The sequence below is a fragment of the Brassica rapa genome, chromosome A05 (assembly GCF_000309985.2).
Source record: "Brassica rapa cultivar Chiifu-401-42 chromosome A05, CAAS_Brap_v3.01, whole genome shotgun sequence".
In the NCBI taxonomy this organism is placed as follows: domain Eukaryota; kingdom Viridiplantae; phylum Streptophyta; class Magnoliopsida; order Brassicales; family Brassicaceae; genus Brassica; species Brassica rapa.
The window spans coordinates 16,889,207-16,909,043 of NC_024799.2; the positions used below are offsets into that span (position 1 = coordinate 16,889,207).

Sequence of the window (19,837 nt, forward strand, 5' to 3'; positions counted from 1 at the left end):
ATTGTGCATCAGATGGATGTATACATGAAACTTCCGCAAGGTTTTAAGTGTTCTGATCCGAGCAAGGTGTGTAGGTTGCATAAGGCGGTGTACGGGTTATGTCATGCTCCGAGATGCTGGTTCTCCAAGCTTACTGACGCTCTCAAGAAGTACGGCTTTAAGCACTCTTATGCTGACTATTCGTTTTTTGTCTATTCGAAGAAAGGGATAGAACTCAGAGTTTTGATATACGTTGACGATTTGCTGGTGTGTGGCAATGATGAGAAGATTGTGAACAAGTTTAAAGAATATTTGAGTGAGTGTTTTCAAATGAAGGATTTAGGGAAGCTAAAGTATTTTCTTGGTATCGAAGTGGGTCGTGTTGAAGAAGGTTTCATGTTGACTCAGAGAAAGTATGCGCTAGACTTGATTGCAGACGTTAGCTTGCTTTGGTCAAAACCGGCTCCAACACCTATGGAACAGCAACACAAGTTGGGGTTGGATACAAGTCCATTTATACGAGATGCTGAGCAGTACAGAAGGTTGGTGGGACGACTGATTTATCTATCGATCACGCGTCCAGACATATCATATTCAGTACATATACTCTCGCAGTTCATGAAGGCACCAAGGGAGAAGCAATGGGAGGCTACTCTGCGGGTGGTTAAGTATCTCAAAGGAACCGCTGGTCAGGGGATCATGTTGAGCTCGAAAACTGATCTGAATATGTCGGTGTATTGTGATGCAGACTGGTATGCGTGTCCTATTACGAGAAGATCGCTGAGTGCTTATGTTACACTGATGGGAGATTCTCCTGTGTCGCGGAAGACAAAGAAACATGAGGTAGTATCACACTCGTTGGCTGAGGCTGAGTATCGGTCTATGGCTCAAGCGACAAGAGAGGTTAAATGGCTACGGAGGTTGTTGAATGACTTGGAAGCCAAGCAGTTTAAGCCTTCGAAAATGTTTTGTGATAGTAAGTCAGCCATCTATATAGCTGCCAATCCAGTATTCTATTAAAGGACAAAACATAATGAATTAGACTGTCATCAAGTTCGGGATGCGATACAGGATGGAACGCTGGAACCAGTTCATGTGAGGACTACATAACAGGTTGCAGACATGCTGACCAAGGCGCTCGGGAGAGCTCAGTTTGAGACGTTGTTGTTCAAGTTGGGAGTACGAAACTTTCATATTCCCAACTTAAGGGGGAGTATTGGAGGATAATGACATAATATATTTGGATATACTTGAGTTAGTTAGAGATAATGATGTAATATAAGGAAGATATATCCTAGAGAAGTTGGTTAATAATATGATGTATATATACTCATGTAAATCAATGAAGTAAGCCAAGCTTTTCAGTCATATTTTTTGTCACATTTACAAGGTTGATGTATATGTGTGTGTAAGCTAGAATGTTCATCTCCCCTTCCCTCTTGGTCCCTCTCCTTTTGGTTGTTTCTTTTCTCCGATATCTCTTCTTCTTCTTGTTCGCTCGATCCCTATAATTTTAAAGTTATTCTCACTTTCGAGGTTGATTTCGATTGATGTGATTATTGATCTAGACGTTTTTGTATAATATTTTTTTGGACATGGACAAGATCCCAACAATAAGCTTAGTTTTTATTTAAGTATATACTATTTTATCTTAGTATTATTAATTATTTTTGGCCTTTAACTAAGAGTTAGGACATAAGAACTAGAGTGATGAAAGATGGTTTTAAGAAAAATAAAAATAGAGATAGGATTATGAGTGCTGGGACCATGGTCCAACGATGTGATAAATATATGCATAGACGAAAAAAATGCCAAATGATTGTGTTACTCACTAGACCTAATTTTTTTGAGTTTATGTTCTAAATTATATTTACAAGAACATTTCTAATCTATTGGTATTTTAACCTGTATAATAGTATTTATAGTTAGTGTTTTAGGAGGTTATTAAGACGGTTTATGTGAAATTATTGATTATACGAAAGTCAGAACCGATTTTTAAATGTCTAAATGAAGCTTTTAAAAATTGCTCAAAAATTATTCTGTTTAGATCCAATTTGCCACTTGGGCTAGACCGGTTCTTAGAACACGGTTAAATGTAATTTTACTATAACCATTGTTATTTATTTTTCTAAAATATAAATTATTGTTCTTTTCTTTGTACTTAAGTAAAAATTAATAATTTTTATCTTTACTTTAGATTTAGGTAAGTACCATTTTGAAAAATACATCCAAAATCTTTTTTATCTTTGTTATAGGAATCCTCTACTCTAGAAAAAGATATGTCAGATTGTCTAAGATAAGATTTCATTATTTAAAAATAAATAATATTACAATAGAACTTAGGTAGCATGTGTTCATCGTGTAGTGTGAATGTAACTAAAATATTATAAAGAGTTTCTTTCTTTCTTAAAGCATGTGCTAATAATATCGCTGGTCAAGTAAATAATTAGTTTTCTTTTGTTTCGTCAACACAGTAATAGGCGAAGGAGACAAGAATCATTTTGGGAGATTGAGATTCTCACTGGCAGTGCACCTTGTTGTAATTTTACATATTAAAGACAAAAATAACTATTTTCTTTGTCCCAATTTCATTTATTAAATTTGCCACTGTCCACGTTATAGATACATGAAAATCTCAAAATAATTAAACTATGACAACAAGAATTTGAATTTATAGAAATAAATTATAGATTTTGAAACTAATGACCTGGAATATTTTCTTGCAAGAAATTTTCATATATACTCCCTCCGTTTTTTTTATACAAGTTGTTTTAGAGAAATTTGTATGTTTTAAATTATATGACGTTTTCGGTTTTTATGTAAAATTTATTAATGCTTAATGTTATATGACCAATGATAATATATCTTCTATTTTATTATTGAATGATTTGTGGTTAGATAATAAGTAATGATGCTTATGTTTAGAAAATATAAAAATTTAATGATTTTTTAATCTATATGATACACAATTCTAAAACGACTTATATTAAGAAACGAAGAGAGTAAATAACTGTCTAGTAGTCTTAACCAAAAAATAAAAGATGTTTTGGTCAACAAAACAGCTGTTTGTCTAGTACTATATTTTTACAAAATTTAATACAAGATTCTCTTTATACAATTAAGAGTGAAATTTCATATATGATAAAAAATCAAATGTTTTGAAACCGGACCAGACATTGACTTGACATTATAGTTGGTCGAGACCGATCCAACCGGTTCAAACGGGTTTTAAATTTATACTTAATTTTAGATTAAGTAACTATATATATATGTATAACTATAAAATTATTTTTATAAAAGTTTATATCATTGTTAGAATCTAAAAATGATATGAAAATAAAATAAAAACTTTAAAAAGATTATAAAATAAAATGAAAAATAATTTAGATAAATATTTAAAAAATAATATGAATTTTTAATGAATTCTTTTAAATTTTGCAGTTTTTTAATATACTTTTCTTTGAATTTGAAAAAAACTGGGTTTTAATATCAAACTATGTCACCGGTTTTAACGAATTTTACCGACTTTTAATTGGGTTTGCGATTAACTCAATCGGGTTTTTAATACAACCCCGAAGAGGTTAAATCACGGTCCGATCGGTCCGACCGGCCGGTCCGGTTTTTAAAAGACAAAAAAACTAAGGCCGTTCCACTGAGCTCGTATCACTGAAAAGAAATAATAGTGGAGAGTGAAAAAAGAATCTTGACCGAACAATGAAAGAGAGTGCGACAGACGCGCGAACAACAACCGTACGATCTCACTCGTTAAGATATTACCGAGTAGGTTCGGTAGTCGAGGGGGTGATAGTTAAATCGAAGCTTCTGCTTTAATAGCCCAGTTCTATAATCAAACAAGCCACGTAATATTATCATATTGCAAATGTAATCACTTTCTCACCCTCGATATAATAATAGCAGAGCACTCCAATTTTCTCCACTACGAAGACTTTCTTCTTTCTCTCTCTACAAACTTTTAACTTTAAACGGTTTATTGAATGACGGAGCCGACGATGAATCTCTGGACCACCGACGATAACGCCTCTATGATGGAAGCTTTCATGAGCTCCTCCTCCGACATCTCAGCCTTATGGCAACCGGCAACGACGACGGCAACGGCGTCGACTACAGCTCCGGCACCGGCGGGATTCAACGAGGAGACTCTACAGCAAAGGCTGCAAGCACTGATTGAAGGGACAAACGAAGGCTGGACCTACGCTATATTCTGGCAGCCGTCGTACGACTTCTCCGGCGCCTCCGTGCTCGGATGGGGCGATGGGTATTACAAAGGAGAAGAAGACAAGGCAAAGCCCAGACAGAGAACGTCTCCACCGCCGTTTTCAACACCGGCGGATCAGGAGTATCGTAAGAAGGTGTTGCGTGAGCTCAACTCGTTGATCTCCGGCGGATGTGGTCCGACGGATGACGCCGTCGATGAAGAGGTGACGGATACGGAGTGGTTTTTCTTGGTTTCGATGACGCAGAGCTTCGCTTGCGGTTCTGGGTTGGCGGGTAAGGCGTTCTCGACGGGTAACGCAGTTTGGGTTTATGGGTCGGATCAGTTAACCGGGTCGGGTTGTGAGCGGGCGAAGCAAGGAGGAGTGTTTGGGATGCAGACCATCGCGTGTATTCCTTCGGCGAACGGGGTTGTTGAACTCGGGTCGACGGAGCAGATCCGACAGAGCTCGGATCTTATGAACAAGGTGCGAGTACTTTTCAATTTCAACGGTGGCGCTGGAGACTTATCGGGTCTTAACTGGAATCTTGACCCGGATCAAGGCGAGAACGATCCGACTATGTGGATTAATGACCCGATTGGAGTAGCCGAGCAGGGTAACGGAGCTCCGAGCTCTAGCTCCCAGCTTTTTGCCAAGTCGATCCAGTTTGAGAATGGTGGTAGTTCAAGCACCATCATCGAAAACCCGAATCCGGATCCAGCTCCGAGCCCGGTTCATTCCCAGACCCAGAATCCGAAATTCAGCAACAATTTCTCCCGCGAATTAAATTTCTCCACGTCGAGCACCACCTTGGTGAAACCAAGACCCGGCGAGATATTGAGCTTCGGCGATGAGGGTAAACGGAGCTCCGTGAACCCGGATCCGAGTTCTTATTCGGGTCAGACTCAGTTCGAGAATAAGAGAAAGAAGTCCATAGATGACAAGGTTCTAACTTTCGGAACCGGCGGAGGAGAATCCGATCACTCCGATCTAGAAGCCTCCGTCGTGAAAGAGATACCGGAGAAACGTCCCAAGAAACGCGGAAGAAAACCGGCCAACGGTAGAGAAGAGCCGCTTAACCACGTCGAAGCAGAGAGACAGAGACGCGAGAAACTAAACCAGCGATTCTACGCGTTACGTGCGGTTGTACCAAACGTCTCCAAAATGGATAAAGCTTCTTTGCTCGGTGACGCCATTGCTTACATCAACGAGCTCAAGTCGAAGGTGACCAAGACGGAATCTGAGAAAACTCAGATCAAAACCCAGCTCGAGGAAGTGAAAATGGAGCTCGCCGGAAGAAAAGCGAGCGCCGGTGGTGATCTATCATCCTCTTGCTCCATGACAGCCATCAAACCGGTGGGGATGGAGATCGAGGTGAAGATTATCGGTTGGGATGCGATGATAAGGGTGGAATCGAGCAAGAGGAATCATCCGGCAGCGAGGTTGATGTCGGCGTTGATGGATCTGGAGCTTGAGGTCAATCACGCGAGTATGTCGGTGGTTAACGATCTGATGATACAGCAAGCGACGGTGAAGATGGGATTCAGAATATACACGCAGGAACAGCTCCGGGCGAGTTTAATCTCAAAGATTGGTTAAAAGTAAAGATTAAGAAAGTTATGGGGTCAAAATCATAAGTAATTCGTTTTAGTTGGGGTTCCAGTAATTTTGTAGCTTGTAGCTATTATGTAAGAAAGTCCAAAAGTAGAGCGACAAGTTTGTTTCGCTCTCTCACTCTTAGTCTGTATCGTTTGTTGTTTCGTCTCCAATATGTAACGTGTATATAGTATATTATGAGTTATACCATGTGTTAGTTACTACCAAATCGATTTCTACACATAACTTTAGATAACGTAACTCACTACAAACTCCAAAGAGGGCTAATATATTATGTAATTCACTCGATTCGTAGAAGAAGTTAAAAAAAGAAATTTAAGAGAATAAAACACACAATTTTATAGAGGTAGTAAATGAACTTACTTATTGAGAGTCACTTATGGAGAGTCAGTAGTAAATAAATCGATAGCAGAAAACCTAATTTTTTTTCGTCATTATATAATCGGTGTTGCCTATTTAGTTTTGGTGATTTGTGTCAGCCGCAAAACTTAATTTTATTTTGTGCATATGAAGTTAACTCATCAACAACAAATATATATTTAAGAGACCAACATTTGTATTTGTAATTTTATAATCGATAAACATTGTAGTGTTGTAAAATGTGAAAACATTTAATAAACAAACATTATTATGATGGGTGCCATGTATATTCGCAAGAGTCTATCACTTTTATATGTTGAATGTGAAGCTTTGATATGGGCGATGAAGTGCATGAAAACCTACGAATCTCAGAAGCGGTGTTTGCAACTGACTGCTCTTAAAGGGTGAAGATAGTGTCTACACCAACAGAATGGCCGGCGTCCACTACACACATGGAGGAGTTTCTGTGATGTAAGAAATTTGTTCATCCCTTTACTATTTAGCAAATTCCGAGGGCATAAAACACAATGGCGGACAAGCTAGCACGAAATGTTAGAAATTAGCCTGCTGCTATGGTTTATGTTGACTCGATTCCTCCGAAATAGCTTTTGGATCAGAAATCTGCTTAATTATTTTTGCTTTTTGTTGTAAAGAAAAAAAAAACATACAAACATTATTATAAAAATTCACTACCAAATCGATTTCTAATCAATTTAGATAACGTAACTCACTACAAACTCCCAAGAGGGCTAATATATTGGCTGGGGATCTCTAGCTAGATTGTGGTTGCCTTCCATCATCGGTGCTTTTTAAACAGGGCCGTGCCTGAGTTTTCTAAGGTTAAAAACAGTAAAAAAAAATTGTCCCCAAAAACAATATTAAGCTGGTTTGAACTCATGACCTTAACAAATGAAAAAGCTTATTGTGGCTGAACCAACAAAATTTCTTATCAAATAGGCCCCCAAAATTGTTTATAAAAATATTGGCTCCAAGCCCATGCTTGACCAGCTTGTGGTCAGGCCCGGCCCTGTTTTTAAATGATCAAAGATCGACGAATTGTAAAGAGAGGCCCAGTCGTTAGTTGCTACTTTTCTTTCAATTGTAAAGAGAGGCCCATCGATCATTGGTGCTTTTTAAATGATCACTGGTTCACAATGAATTTAGAATGGTCACTGGGTTCAGGAAAACGTCCTCAAGTTTTTCTGTTATTTCTCATGCAGGTTCGCAGTGGTGGTGTTTCAGTGTCATGTCTAAATCTCCCAATAATACAAAATATTGTTCATTTTGGTCTACAATTTGAATGAATCTGTTTTGGATTCATTCTCAAAATGCCAACATTACTAAACAATACTTGTCTACATTTTTTCTAAATTTCTGATGCAGAACTTGGAATTTTGAGACGAATGAATTTTATGGCAATCACCATACTATTGTTCGACAGTACCAGACTGGTAATATTATATTCATGGCCACTTTGATAAGGGACTGGTGAATGTCTTAAGAAAGAACTCTTAGGATAGATACAACATGGAAATGCCATAGGTTTTGGAGATAATCACTACTTGTCACCCCATTTCCTTCTGGGGTCGAATCTCCTTTTATTTTAGTGTGATAATGTTTTAGGTGGTACAAATGAAATCAAACATTCGTATACATAATAATATAACGTCTGGATATTCTAATACACACAACAAAGAAATAGCAGAAGCAGTTCTAATCTTATAATAGGATGTTTGCTTTGTGCATTTCTCTTTTTTTTTTTTTTTTTTCAGTCAAATCCAAAATCTTAAAGAAAGTGCACTTGCAAGATCTCTTCTAATAAACCGGACTCTGACTCCTCAAGAACCAACCAACTACATGGATTTGATCAAGTTTTCATCTTTCGAGCTTCAGCTTTCCAGTCTCTTGGGCGAGGCCTAATCTTGCGATGAACCAAACAAGAACCATCCCGAGTGGTGTCCATGATCAAATGAGCAATTCTAGCTTCTTTTTTCCAATCTCTATGGCAATAAACACGCCTCACAAAGTTGTCAACATAAACATTATCACACTCTAGCTCCTCCTCCTCCTCCTCGTCCTCCTCTTCTTCTTCTTCTTCTTGGTCTTTTTGTTGAGTCTGGAAAGAGAGATTTTCATCATCGAGACCTGCTTCTTCCCGCATCCGCTTCCTGGCTCTATACCTGCGTTGTCTCTCCCGATTCTTCATTCGACGGACAGTAACTTCATCTTTGTCTCTCAGATCATCTTTCTCATCAACGCTCATCATCAGAGTATCTTGTATCCCTCCACTAACACCCATCTCTCCTTCAATTCCCATTACTCAAAAAAACCCGATAATGGATAAAACACTAAGCTACAAAAGGAAGAATATATAAGTAACAGTATAGAACCCTAGAAGTTTGATTCAGCTGCTAAAGGCACACACATACACAAATGTAAGGTTTTAAATAGAGGATAACTGAAATGGAGATTAATTAATAGCAAATCAACCTGAAGTTTAAGGGAGGTGCCCAAACCCAAATCATAAACGCTTCTAAAGAAGACGCAACATAACTTAACATAAGCAAATCAATACTAACATAAATAGAAAGGTTGGGTCTTTTTTTTCAGTTGAGAAAAACACGATTTTTAGAAAGGATTCCTTAGAAGATTCGGTTGATCTTTCAGAAAATACCAATGTCGGCGATTGAGAAAATGATAACAAAACGAAAAAGAATCAATAAAGTTCATACCTTTCAAGTGCTGTGTGCTTCGGTGAAGAAAGAAACTAAAGTAGGCGAGCGGTTGATTATGTTCTCAGCTTGCTTCGAGCTTTACGAAGGAAGGAAGGAACGAGAAAGGAGAGATTGTTTCTTCTCAGAGAATCGGTTAAAGACTCTTTTCTTTCTTGCACGATGGTGTCCTTGTCAAAGTTAATAAAATAAAGTATGTACTTGTGTATCAAAATGGGGTGGTGGCGCAGTTGGCTAGCGCGTAGGTCTCATAGCTATTGAGTGATCCTGAGGTCGAGAGTTCGAGCCTCTCTCACCCCATTTAATCCTTTTTTTTTGCCATTTAACTCCATTGACCCGGTGCTTTCTTCAATCCTTATCGTGTTTACTGGAGAAAAAACGGATCTGAGCCCAATTCTTCTTGCTCTCGAAACTTTCTTATCTTTTCTTATACGTAATCTAATAGTGGTTGCCTTCGTTTACTCTGCGAATCGAAGGCAAAAGCATCGTGAGATTTTTTGATAAACGGACGTGATTCATCAGTATCTAGATGCAATCTCTTGATTCACTAATTTAGGGTTGCATTAGCGAGGTTACTCTGTTTCTCTTAGAAAGCTTCTCTTGTCTATTGTGGGGGGTTGAATTTAGGGTTTAGTTTAGTCTTTTGTTTGAGATGGATAGGCCACGGCATAATGATCAGTTAGCTGTGAAAATGATTGGGAAGAAGATAAAGAAGGAGACTCCTTTACACCTACCCAATGGTTACACAAGCAAGAACCGCTTAAGAAGAAGCATTGTTCCACCGCTAACGTCTTCCCCGAAGATTAGACCAGCTCCTCTGATAAACGGGCCCCATGATGTTCCTCTTCCTCCTGCCATGACTCAACCAACTCATAACTTAGCTAGACCACCAATGATGGGTCATGCAGACAAGTTTTGGTCCAATATTGCAGTTGAGTCTCCTCTCTCGGTTTCTCTTCCTTCAGCTAGGTTCAGTGGTGGCGGGATATTGCCTACTCCTCTCTCTCTGTGCATTCCCTCTCCTCAAAGCTCGATTGGAGATTCAGGACCCAATAGAAACCAAATGAAACCATCTCATGAGTCATGACTATCAACAACCACCACGGTTCAATGGTTCTGCATCAAGTGTACCCATTTTGCCCTCTCCTACGTTCGACGGTCCCGGGATATTACCCACTCCACCAACAAGTTTCACATCCTCATCAATGGCTCAAGCTGGAATTCTTGGTCCGGGGCCTCCTCATGCATCTACTGGTCTTGTTTTCTCGCCATTACCATTTGGAAAGAATACTAATTAAGATGTTCTGTCTTTTTTTACTCTACTCGTTAGGTTAGTGTGTGTACTATGAACGATCCCATCTTTTGTATTAGGTAGTTGTTGTCAATTTGCTTAAAGAGAGAGATGAAGGAAAAAAAAAATTAACATTTTTTAAAATTTATTTGTCTCAATAAGATTCATATGTAAAAGGCTTTCCTAAATCATTCGTTTTGTATGTTGAGAACGAAATTTTAAATTGGATAATCAAATATCCTCAGAATCATTTTCATATTTTCTTTCACTATTAGTGTTTGATGATTCCCATAAAAAGATATTTGAAGATCACAATCGTATTGTATTTTAAGAGGATTACTCCATGTTATTCAGGATTCAGTTGCTTAACCCTTAACGTTTGTGATTCGGAGGAGAGAAAAAAATTTCAGGGAAATGTCTGAGGTTACTAGTAAAGAGTCTGGTATGCACTTAGTTTCTTAACCCTTTTATTCTCAAGATACTCTATTTTTCTTGCTATATCATACTTCATGTGTTGCCTTGGTGTGTATTAGTTATTTTATTATTACTAGATCCTTTCTCCGCGCTATGCGCGGATAATATATTTAAATTTGTTACATTTATCATTTTTATTTGTATGTGAATTTTGTATATTAAATTATATATAACTAATTTTTAAATTTGATTTTTTTTTTATTTTTAGTTTGAAGTAAATATTTCTATTATATGTAACACAATTAACTAATAAAATATGAAAAATCAAGTCCGAGATTTTAGAATTATGTAAAAAAATATAATTATGTATAGAACATAAATTATTTTAGTTTAAGAGATCGGAATATCATCTCGAATAAATTTACGAAAAAAGTACTCCAATAACCTACTTAAAATATAAAACCTCCTTTTCAAAAAAAAATACTTAATAGTATTTTTTTACGTGTAATAGTTGAAAACTGACAATTGAATATCAATCTAGAATATTATTTTAATATATCCAATGGTAAAATATTAATTGTAATAAACAAATTTTGAATTTTGTAATATTACATGAATTAGAAGTCTTTAAAATCTAAAATCTATTTTAGTAACATAATATATTTTTTATTCATTTATTATTTTTGACGTTACAAAATATCGCTTTAGTTTTATTTGTATATTAATTTTTTTAATAATTTAGTTTATTTTTAAGTAATTTTAAAATTATCAAGAATATAATATGTTTAAAATTACTTATTTAAATATATACAGATATGATGTCTCATTTTTATGTGTGTTTACGTTGAGCATATTTAATTGTAGTTTATATATTTATTAACACTTTGTTGCGTGCCGTTCTATGGTTTTAATAAATGTGTTGTCATTTCATTTTTATTACTGTTAACATGATTTTTTAGTGATTAGTGATAATGTATTTTTAATGTTATGTATTGTATTTTATCGTATATTTTCTAACCCTTCATGGTGGCACTTTTTTTAGAATTATTTTAATTAGATAATAGGTTTAAAGATGTAAATAAACTGTGTATGTTGTAAATTTAGACTTTTTAGTGTAACTGAGCACTATCAATTATAGAAATTATATTATTATTTTATTTTACTAAATCTTTCTTTCTGTGTATATTTTTTTGTTTTATTTTGTATTTTTACAATTTTATTGCATTATTCTTTAATTGCAGAGAATTATTATTTCCAATTTTTGTTTCATATACCTTAAAAGTCTTTGGTTGATTTTTGTTTGTTTTCTTTTTCCAATTACAATGTGCAGTTCGAACGTTTTTTTTGGGATCAAACTACTAATATCATCAGATAGAAAAGCTTAAACTCCAAGAATCGAGTGAGTATTTGTGCTAGAGAAAACTGATTTAGCCACTAATATGGTGAGATATTATAATATTAGAAGGTATGAAAACTCTTCTCTATTGTCCTACGCTGGACATAATTAAGTTGTTGTCAATTGATTATATATTTGTGATAACTGGAAATACATCTTTATGTTTTCCTTACATCATCTTTAATTGGTTTATGGTTCGACCATTTCTAATATACTGAGAGTAACATAATATTAGATGTTGATTATCTCCTTCCAATTAAGAATGCACAAAATGAGAAAAATTCAAGGTGAGACCACTTTACAATTTTATCGTCATATCTATATAGAGTTAGTTTATAGATTACTCTATATGTTTCAAAATGTAATTAGATTTAATTAAAATTTGTAATATTTAAAAGTTATTACTTTGAAAAATTGTCATTTAATATATAAATTTAATCAACTACACAGTAATTTACATAATTTAATTGGCCACACAATATCCAATAAATATAAAGCTACATTAAAATATAAAAATAATTTAGATAGTGAAATAAAAATACTTTTAAACCATTATATTATAAAATAAATGAAATATTCAAATTATATTGAAACATTAGAATAGTAAAAATCATAAAAGCTGAAATCTCAACGTCGATCATTTACGTCGGCCATGCCTTAGACCATCTCCAATGTATTCCTCTATTTTTTTTCTCTAAAATAGAAGAATTTCATAATAGATATGGATTTGTCTCTGATGTATTTTTCTATTTTCTTTCCTAAAAAGCAATATTCTTGATATATTATTTTCTAAGTTTACAAATAATATTTTTTATTTAAATTGTTACATTTATCATTTTTATTTGTATGTGAATTTTTGTATATTAAATTATATATAACTAATTTTTAAATTTGATTTTTTAATATTTTTAATTTGAAATAAATATTTCTATTATATGTAACACAATTAACTAATAAAATATGAAGAATCAAGTCTGAGTTTTTAGAGTTTTGTAAAAATATATATATATATATATATACGTATATAACATAAATTATTTTAGAGTTATTCTTTTCTAAGTTTACAAATAAAAGTAATTAGGATTTTCCTGCACAATGATTAGAAATATTAAAAAAGTAAATAACATAAGAAAGAGCTCTGTTTAAAAAAAAGAAGCAAAATTGCTATATTTTCACCCATTTTGGCCTTCCACCCATTTCGTCACTTTCACTACATCTAAGCATTCATTGTGCAGGTCTCCAACGTTTCCATGCCGCAACATGTTGATTTCCTCGATTCAAAATAAAACTGTAGGCAAAAAGATAAAGAGTTTGGCTTACTTTTCCGAGAAGAAACTGGTTCACCACGTATAAGAGTAATCATATATCATCATCATGAGAAGAAGACATACATTGTTTTAGGGGAAGAGAAAACTCATTGATTTCATGGTTAGTGATGATGGGTCATAGTCATAATTGTCACCAGCTTTCACGAATCTTCCTCTCACTATTTTCCTCGTGTAAGCTATCGCTCTGCGAGATGCATATCGAATCTTTTTCCCAATACTACAACTCAAACAATTAAATCTTGAATCATTTTTTTTTTGTAAAAACTATGTTTTATAACGTTTTTTAATAAGAAAAGAAAAAAAACTCACATGTGCTTGAGTTTCTTCTCTTCGTATCTCAACTTAGCTTCATTCCTTGCTCGTGGAGAACCAACTTCAATATTAGATTCCCATGGCGAATCAAATAAACAGAATTAATTATGAACAATTAAATAATATGGACGCCTTCAATAATACCCCAAAACCGATCATGATTAATTAAAAGAGGCACCCAGGGCTTGTGGATATTAGGTGGATATTGCCTATAAAGTGTATCTCAAAACCATGCCCAACCAATTATCTGAATAGCAAATAAAACCTCAAATTTAAACACACCTGTAGACACCAAACCAAATGGAGAGCTTGGCTTGATTGGGTATAGACCGTGCTGCGACTTCGTATTTCCCGGTTGATTTATGATAGTTACGTTAGGACTTGATGTATCCGCCTTCTCCCCAATATGATCCCCATGAGTTACAAATAATAATCCAGTAGTCTTCACCTCCGTCTGTTGTTCCATGCCACACGGCTAGCACATCATGGTTTCCAAAGCCATCCTCACATGGACCTGTACATAAACCCTGAGGAAGCACAAACACAAAAATTCATGACAATGTTCTTAAAGAAAATGAATATTTTTGGTGACAGTATCGAATGGATATACAGATTTGTAGAATGTCAAGGCCGTCTGATTTATACAATTTCATGACAATGGTTTCAAAGACAAAGTGATTCATCTCGTTAACTAAAAAAGCAAACTGAAACTATGACTCCTCACATCTTAGTCTACAATCCAAACTTTGAAAAATGTACAAAGTGATTCATCTCGTTAACTTGAGATAAATGAACTTAAAAAGTGTTGGCTGCTGTACCTCCATCACATCCACCATTGCCATCCTCTCTGTAGTAGTCTATGAACTCTTGTTCCCACAAATATATCAATTCTCCGGTCTTGATCTTGTTTATACCGTCCACCGCTCCAACCACCGAGAGCGCCCAACAACTTCCTATTTTATCAAAATAACTGCAATCTCAACCGCAATGGCGATGCACAAATCCAATCTTGCAAGGAAATAATGAATCATACCACACATGTGTCCCTGATTTTTGACTGGAATGACAGCTCCTTCCTCTCTCCAATTAACTTCACGACTGAACCTCCTCGCAAAGACGGACGGTAGTAAGAGGCGCGACCAGCAGGATGAATCCATGTATCACCGAATTCTGCAATCAAAGATTGAACATTTAGATTATCGGCTATGGGCAAAATAGAAGATTTGAGAAAAAAGAACGTTTGTCGTTATAATACCTTATCATCAAGAGAAGTAGAGTGATTTCCATGAATTAACCATGTGTCTTGATGTTTTTCAAGTCCCAAAAACAGATTAATTTGGCAACAATGAACTGGCCAGATCTTCAGAGGCGGAGAGCCTCAAACGCAGAGTGCAAAAAAATAGCATTGGAGGAAGACATTTTTGAAAATCTTTCTAGCTTAATAAAATGGTAAACTGACAATCGTGCTGAGCATCCATCATACTCTCAACCTGCTTATATTTATAGATTTGAGATGAATGAAAGGGAGAAGACGACATGGAATCTGGATTCAATGGGATTAACAATTATGGTAGAATTAAAACAAATACATTGAACCATAGGGAAGGTGAAGAGATAACGAAAGGGGAGGCGAAGAGATGAGACTCTGAAAAGCCAAGACAGCCACGTTGAGTTCTGGAAGAGAGGATAACATGGAAGCCGTATCTACCGCATTTGGGCTAAACGGGCTCGACGAAACCAATCAGAACTGGACTGGCTAAACTTTAAGCCCAGATTAATTCGCGGGCTGCTGACGTGGCGAATTTCAAACACCCTATTGGCTGATTTTAATTGATGACGTGGATAGTCTCACAAGGCTTCATATTCACCTTTTAGTATAGGTTAGATTATTCCTATGTGCAAACCCCTCTGAATTATATGGGACGCATACATGGAAAATTGAGAAATTTTCAAAAATACGTAAGCCAGAGATCCGTAGCAATGTTTTTGAAGTTGGTGGCCACCAATGGTAAATGACATTTTCATCTTCTCCTCAGGCTATATAATAAGCTTGAAAACTCTTTTGATGTTTTCTTCTTTATCGCAGGTCTATTTTAGTTTATCCAAAAGGCTGTGAAGTACCAACCCATCTCTCTTTGTTTCTGTGTTGCAAACTGTGATAAACTTCTTCCAGGTTAATAGTATTATTGTCCCTTTAGTTTTCTTCATTCTCTCTCGATCAACAAAACTTTAATTGATTCATTTAACTTTAACATTTTTGTGACAGGTTGGAATCATTTTGCTCAGTTTACTATTTTTATGTTAAAGATCCAGAGAAATCAAAGCATTTACCTTTTGCATCTTTTATTTTTCCTAAATTGTCACATTACACGTAGATAAACTGAATACATTTCCTTGCAGATACATTACACAAGTTTGGGAAGAAAGAGCATGATTGGGGATGGAAAAAGTATATGGAGTTACCTAAGTTACATGACGGTTTCATTGATGAGTACGGCTCTCTTACAATAATGGCTCAAGTCCAGGTCATTAGGTAAATCTGTGTTTATATCATGGCACCATAAAACATGCAGCCAAGTTATCTTACAATTGATTCTTGCAGAGACAGGGTGGACCGACCTTTTCCCTGCCTTGATGTTCACTATATATAGGAGAGAACTTGTTAGGGTTTATTTAAAAGAAGTGGAGCCCATTTTCTTGAGTTGTATGAAAGAGAAAAGAAGCAAGTTGATGGAGGACAAGACCAGATGGGAAAGGTATAAAAGTTTCCATGTTTGTTAATTAATAGCAGATTTGTATAAATCATACTATATAACAAGTTACGGATCTGATGCAGCTTATGTGCCTTTTGGTTAGGGATGGATCAAAAATCAAGGCGAGAGATGTCTCAAGAGAAAATGGATGTGATTCTAAAACTAGTTGTGAAACATTTCTACATCAAGAAGGAAGTTACATCCTCTTTGGTGATGGATTTCTTGTTTCATGGGTTAAACTCTCTTGTATGGAGTAGTACCACCCAGGAGAAAATACTACATACAATTTCAAGACAAATGGGGAAGCTCCTTAAGGATGATTTGGATTCTTCAATATTGAATGCTCTTGAAGAAGAACCAAAGAAAGAGAGAGCAACTGATGTCAAAAACTTGCCAGCTCCAATGGTTAGTGTAGACAAAGACATGTTTGTTTTAGTTGATGATGCAATGTTACTCATGGAGAAAGCTGTTCTTGAACCATTGCTTGATGAGAGTGGTCCGCAAAACCGTATGGAGGTTAGTTTCACATTGTTTAAACGGCTCCATATTTGATTATAATTTTTTTCTCGTAATGATGCTTATTATTATTTTTTCATGTGAATTTCAGGTTGGTAACGACGGAGGGCGTGAGGATGAGAAGCGATTAACTGAGTTTGCTAGACGCACGTTGGAGGTATTTATTCTTGATCATATCTTATGCAACAAAGTTGAAGGTGCATATAAAGAAGCTATTGCATTGAAAATGCAAGAAGAGCTTATTCGTGAAGAAGAAGAAAATCTGAACAAGAGAAGAGTGAAGTCAACTAAATAGTGAAGAAATAAAGAAGTTATTGCATTGTTGGAAACGCAAAGTCAATTAAATTTCTTTTAGTGTTTAATTACTATGCCTTGTTTAACATTTTTATGGTTCTGAGTTTCAGACATTTTCTCAACAAGCATTTTTTTTTAGTATTGGATAAGTTACGTTTCAATATGCTGGTTTTGGTTCATTTCAATTTTATATAGTTTTTATATATTTGCTGAGAAACTAAAATTAGACTTTTTCCTATTGCTGTCACATTTGGATTTTTTATAGTCCGGACCTAAAGGACGTTTTTAGATCTTCTTACATTTCATGTTCTTTGATACTATCACCAATCTGTTTTTTTTTCTCCATCTTCAGATATTCCAGACACATGGTATCCATGAAAACAAGAAAGAAGCTTGTGTTTATAAGCTTTGTTTGGATGTTCATCATCACCATCTTCTAATGTAAAGTTGTTTAAATTAAATCAACTCTTTTTGTCTCCCCTACGTAATTTTGAACACAATCACCAATGCCACATTAACACTAATAAACTTAAACTGGCTTACAATAGTAGGCTAACCAAGACCTTGGTTTGAAGAACACAAACTCAATCCAAGATCTTGGTTTGATGAAAACTGAAGCAGAGTTCCGTGGAAAATACGTCTAAAACTAGAAGCAAGAGACTGAAGAGACAGAGAGAGGGTAAGCGAAGCTGTTAGCATACTGAAAGGAGAGTGTCTGTCCAGGAGCAAGAGGTTGACCATCATTGACCAGACAATCATCGTAGGAGAGTCGTCTGAAAACTCTAGGGTTAACCAGTCTGACCGAGCTGAACCAGCCACAACTGACGTGGATCTCCGCAACGCTGCAATCAGAGGCACATGCGTTTAAGATCTCAACTGTAAATGCTGGTACTCCGTTTGGAAGTGGAACCGTTGAGCCTTGAAAGACAACAACATCATCTTTTGAGCATTCTTCTCCTATCCTTTTGGTCCCGTCGCCAATATCTGAAAATATCTCCGAAGATGTGTCTTTAGGGTTATCAATAAATAAAAAGACACAGAGACTGGTCTTATATAATATAAACCCAACAATGTATATGCTTAGTTAACAGATATGTTATGAAAATGTGTCTTTAGAGTTTCTACAAACATATATAAACACAGAGACTGGCCTTTTATGTGAAGCCAATACCTATGATGAATCATTATTGTCGTAAGAAAACGTGATGAAATAGTCTGAATATTTCTCTTAAGGGTTTCATAAAACATAAAAAAAACAGAGACTGATCTTAAAGTTTATGTGTCTATGAGTTACCCGGAGATAGCAGAAGCTTTCTGGAGAGGCCATTGCGGTTTTCGTAATTGGAAATGAAGTCTCTTACATCGCTTGTATCAGTGAAATCTTCCAAGGCATTGCACTTCATAACAACTGCAACAGTGACAAAATTCAGACATGAAACTGGTGTATAAGTGACAAGGAGAAGACAAAAGACAGAGGGATATAAAACTGAACTTACATGAAGCAAGAAGAGACAACAATAAGCCAAGACCTATGAAGAGGACAAGGTGCTGTTGGAATTGGTAGAAGTGTTTCATTTTCTTGCAATGGCCAAAAGATGTGGAGGCTTTTCTCTGTTTTATAGATGTATGGATACACACATGCATGGTGGGGAGAGAGAAAGAAACTTAAGAAAGGAAACTTTGTGATTGCATGCATGTCTGCTGGTTCCAGAAGGTATTGACCAATCCCTTATTTCGTCTCAGAATTTATCTGCCTCGAGATTCAGACAAACACAAGTATTACCAATCTTTTGCTAAAAAAGAGTTTGAATAAAGGGGCTGACAGAAGGTGGTTGAGTCATTAACTATACAAAACCATAATAAAACCACCTATCAACAAAACTTTTGAATAAATGTTATGAGAAGTAGTAAAAATCTTGGCAACTTAGAAAAGGCAGTGAGTTAAGTTATCTCCTCAAACTAAGAAAAACAAGATAGGATCTCTTTGATTGCTCGGACTTTGGTTAATTCACTTGGTTTCTATAATCATTAATCTGCAGTTGAAGCCAACCTTGTTCCATTGATACATGAAGTGGGAGTAAAGACTCAACTAGAACATGTTCATATATCTTGGTTACCAAAAGAACAAAATCTTTCATGCTTTCTATAAGCAAAAGCATCACGTTCCTTCAACAAGTCTGAAATCATTGGTAGTCCTATGGAGGCAACACTCTTTTAGAAGAGGAGAGTACAAAATAAATCCCAAGCATCATCCATTTTACAAGCCTTCATGTTCAAGGGCTAATAAGGTGGATGATGCTTGGGATTTATCTTGTTAATACCTGACAAAAGAGTGAACGAACAAGAAACGCAGAGCTACAATACATCATTAGACAAAAACAACCTATCAACAGTTAACATAGATCCATTCATGAGATTATTATAAGTCACTTCGTTACGGAAAGCAACAGTTGATTACCAAACGTAGTGACTTTATAATACTCTCATAAACAGTTGAGTGATTAATTATTTTAGTTATATAGTTCTCCATCGAGACCGGATCCAAATACCCTGAGATTCGTTTCCACCTGCAGATATTAGATCAAAACATCATACCTCTGCATCGAGGTGAACTCAATATGATATATCAAG

At 35.7% G+C, this 19,837-nt stretch overlaps 3 protein-coding genes, 2 non-coding genes and 1 pseudogene across 9 annotated transcripts in view; 3 read left to right on the forward strand and 3 right to left on the reverse strand.

The window, feature by feature from the left end:
* Nucleotides 1-3,824: 3,824 nt before the first annotated feature.
* Nucleotides 3,825-6,018, forward strand: LOC103874758 (transcription factor MYC2). The gene has a single exon (XM_009153199.3). It carries the CDS (start codon nt 3,975-3,977, stop codon nt 5,790-5,792), a length of 1,818 nt encoding a protein of 605 aa, XP_009151447.1. The 5' UTR covers nt 3,825-3,974; the 3' UTR covers nt 5,793-6,018.
* Nucleotides 6,019-7,794: 1,776 nt separating this feature from the next.
* Nucleotides 7,795-9,102, reverse strand: LOC103874757 (pescadillo homolog). 5 transcript variants are annotated; one of them, XM_009153194.3, is made up of 2 exons: nt 8,903-9,102; nt 7,795-8,523 (listed from the first exon to the last, which is right to left on the reverse strand). In XM_009153194.3, the coding sequence occupies exon 2, from the start codon at nt 8,485-8,487 to the stop codon at nt 8,038-8,040; it is 450 nt and encodes a 149-aa protein (XP_009151442.1). In that variant the 5' UTR covers nt 8,488-8,523; nt 8,903-9,102; the 3' UTR covers nt 7,795-8,037. The 5 variants fall into 5 exon arrangements, with proteins under 5 accessions (XP_009151442.1, XP_033146825.1, XP_009151443.1 ...); XM_033290934.1 differs by having other exon boundaries at nt 7,795-8,498; nt 8,903-9,055; XM_009153195.3 differs by having other exon boundaries at nt 7,795-8,518; nt 8,903-9,052.
* Nucleotides 9,103-9,117: 15 nt separating this feature from the next.
* On the forward strand, nt 9,118-9,202 carry TRNAM-CAU. Its single transcript is given in 2 exon segments — nt 9,118-9,155; nt 9,167-9,202. It is a non-coding gene; the product is annotated as a tRNA-Met (tRNA).
* A 3,826-nt stretch (nt 9,203-13,028) lies between these two features.
* LOC103874755 (TPD1 protein homolog 1) overlaps nt 13,029-19,837 on the reverse strand; it is a 32,483-nt gene continuing 25,674 nt past the window's right edge. Inside the window, exons 3-8 of the mRNA XM_033290933.1 lie at nt 18,703-19,773; nt 18,501-18,614; nt 14,899-18,190; nt 14,677-14,813; nt 14,462-14,596; nt 13,029-14,170 (exon numbers count right to left, since the gene is read on the reverse strand). Coding sequence (XP_033146824.1) covers nt 17,853-18,190; nt 18,501-18,614; nt 18,703-18,850 — 600 coding nt within the window. The 5' untranslated portion in view covers nt 18,851-19,773 and the 3' untranslated portion in view covers nt 13,029-14,170; nt 14,462-14,596; nt 14,677-14,813; nt 14,899-17,852. The remainder of the gene's footprint in view (nt 14,171-14,461; nt 14,597-14,676; nt 14,814-14,898; nt 18,191-18,500; nt 18,615-18,702; nt 19,774-19,837) is intronic.
* On the forward strand, nt 15,624-17,367 carry LOC103874886 (annotated as a pseudogene).
* Nucleotides 19,383-19,577, reverse strand: MIR5654A (microRNA MIR5654a). Its single transcript, NR_120819.1, has one exon. It is a non-coding gene; the product is annotated as a microRNA MIR5654a (primary transcript).

Bases quoted from the DNA above. Each gene is read 5' to 3' on its own strand.
- LOC103874758 (XM_009153199.3), top strand. From the start codon at position 3,975: ATGACGGAGCCGACGATGAATCTCTGGACCACCGACGATAACGCCTCT.
- LOC103874757 (XM_009153194.3), bottom strand. From the start codon at position 8,487: ATGGGAATTGAAGGAGAGATGGGTGTTAGTGGAGGGATACAAGATACT.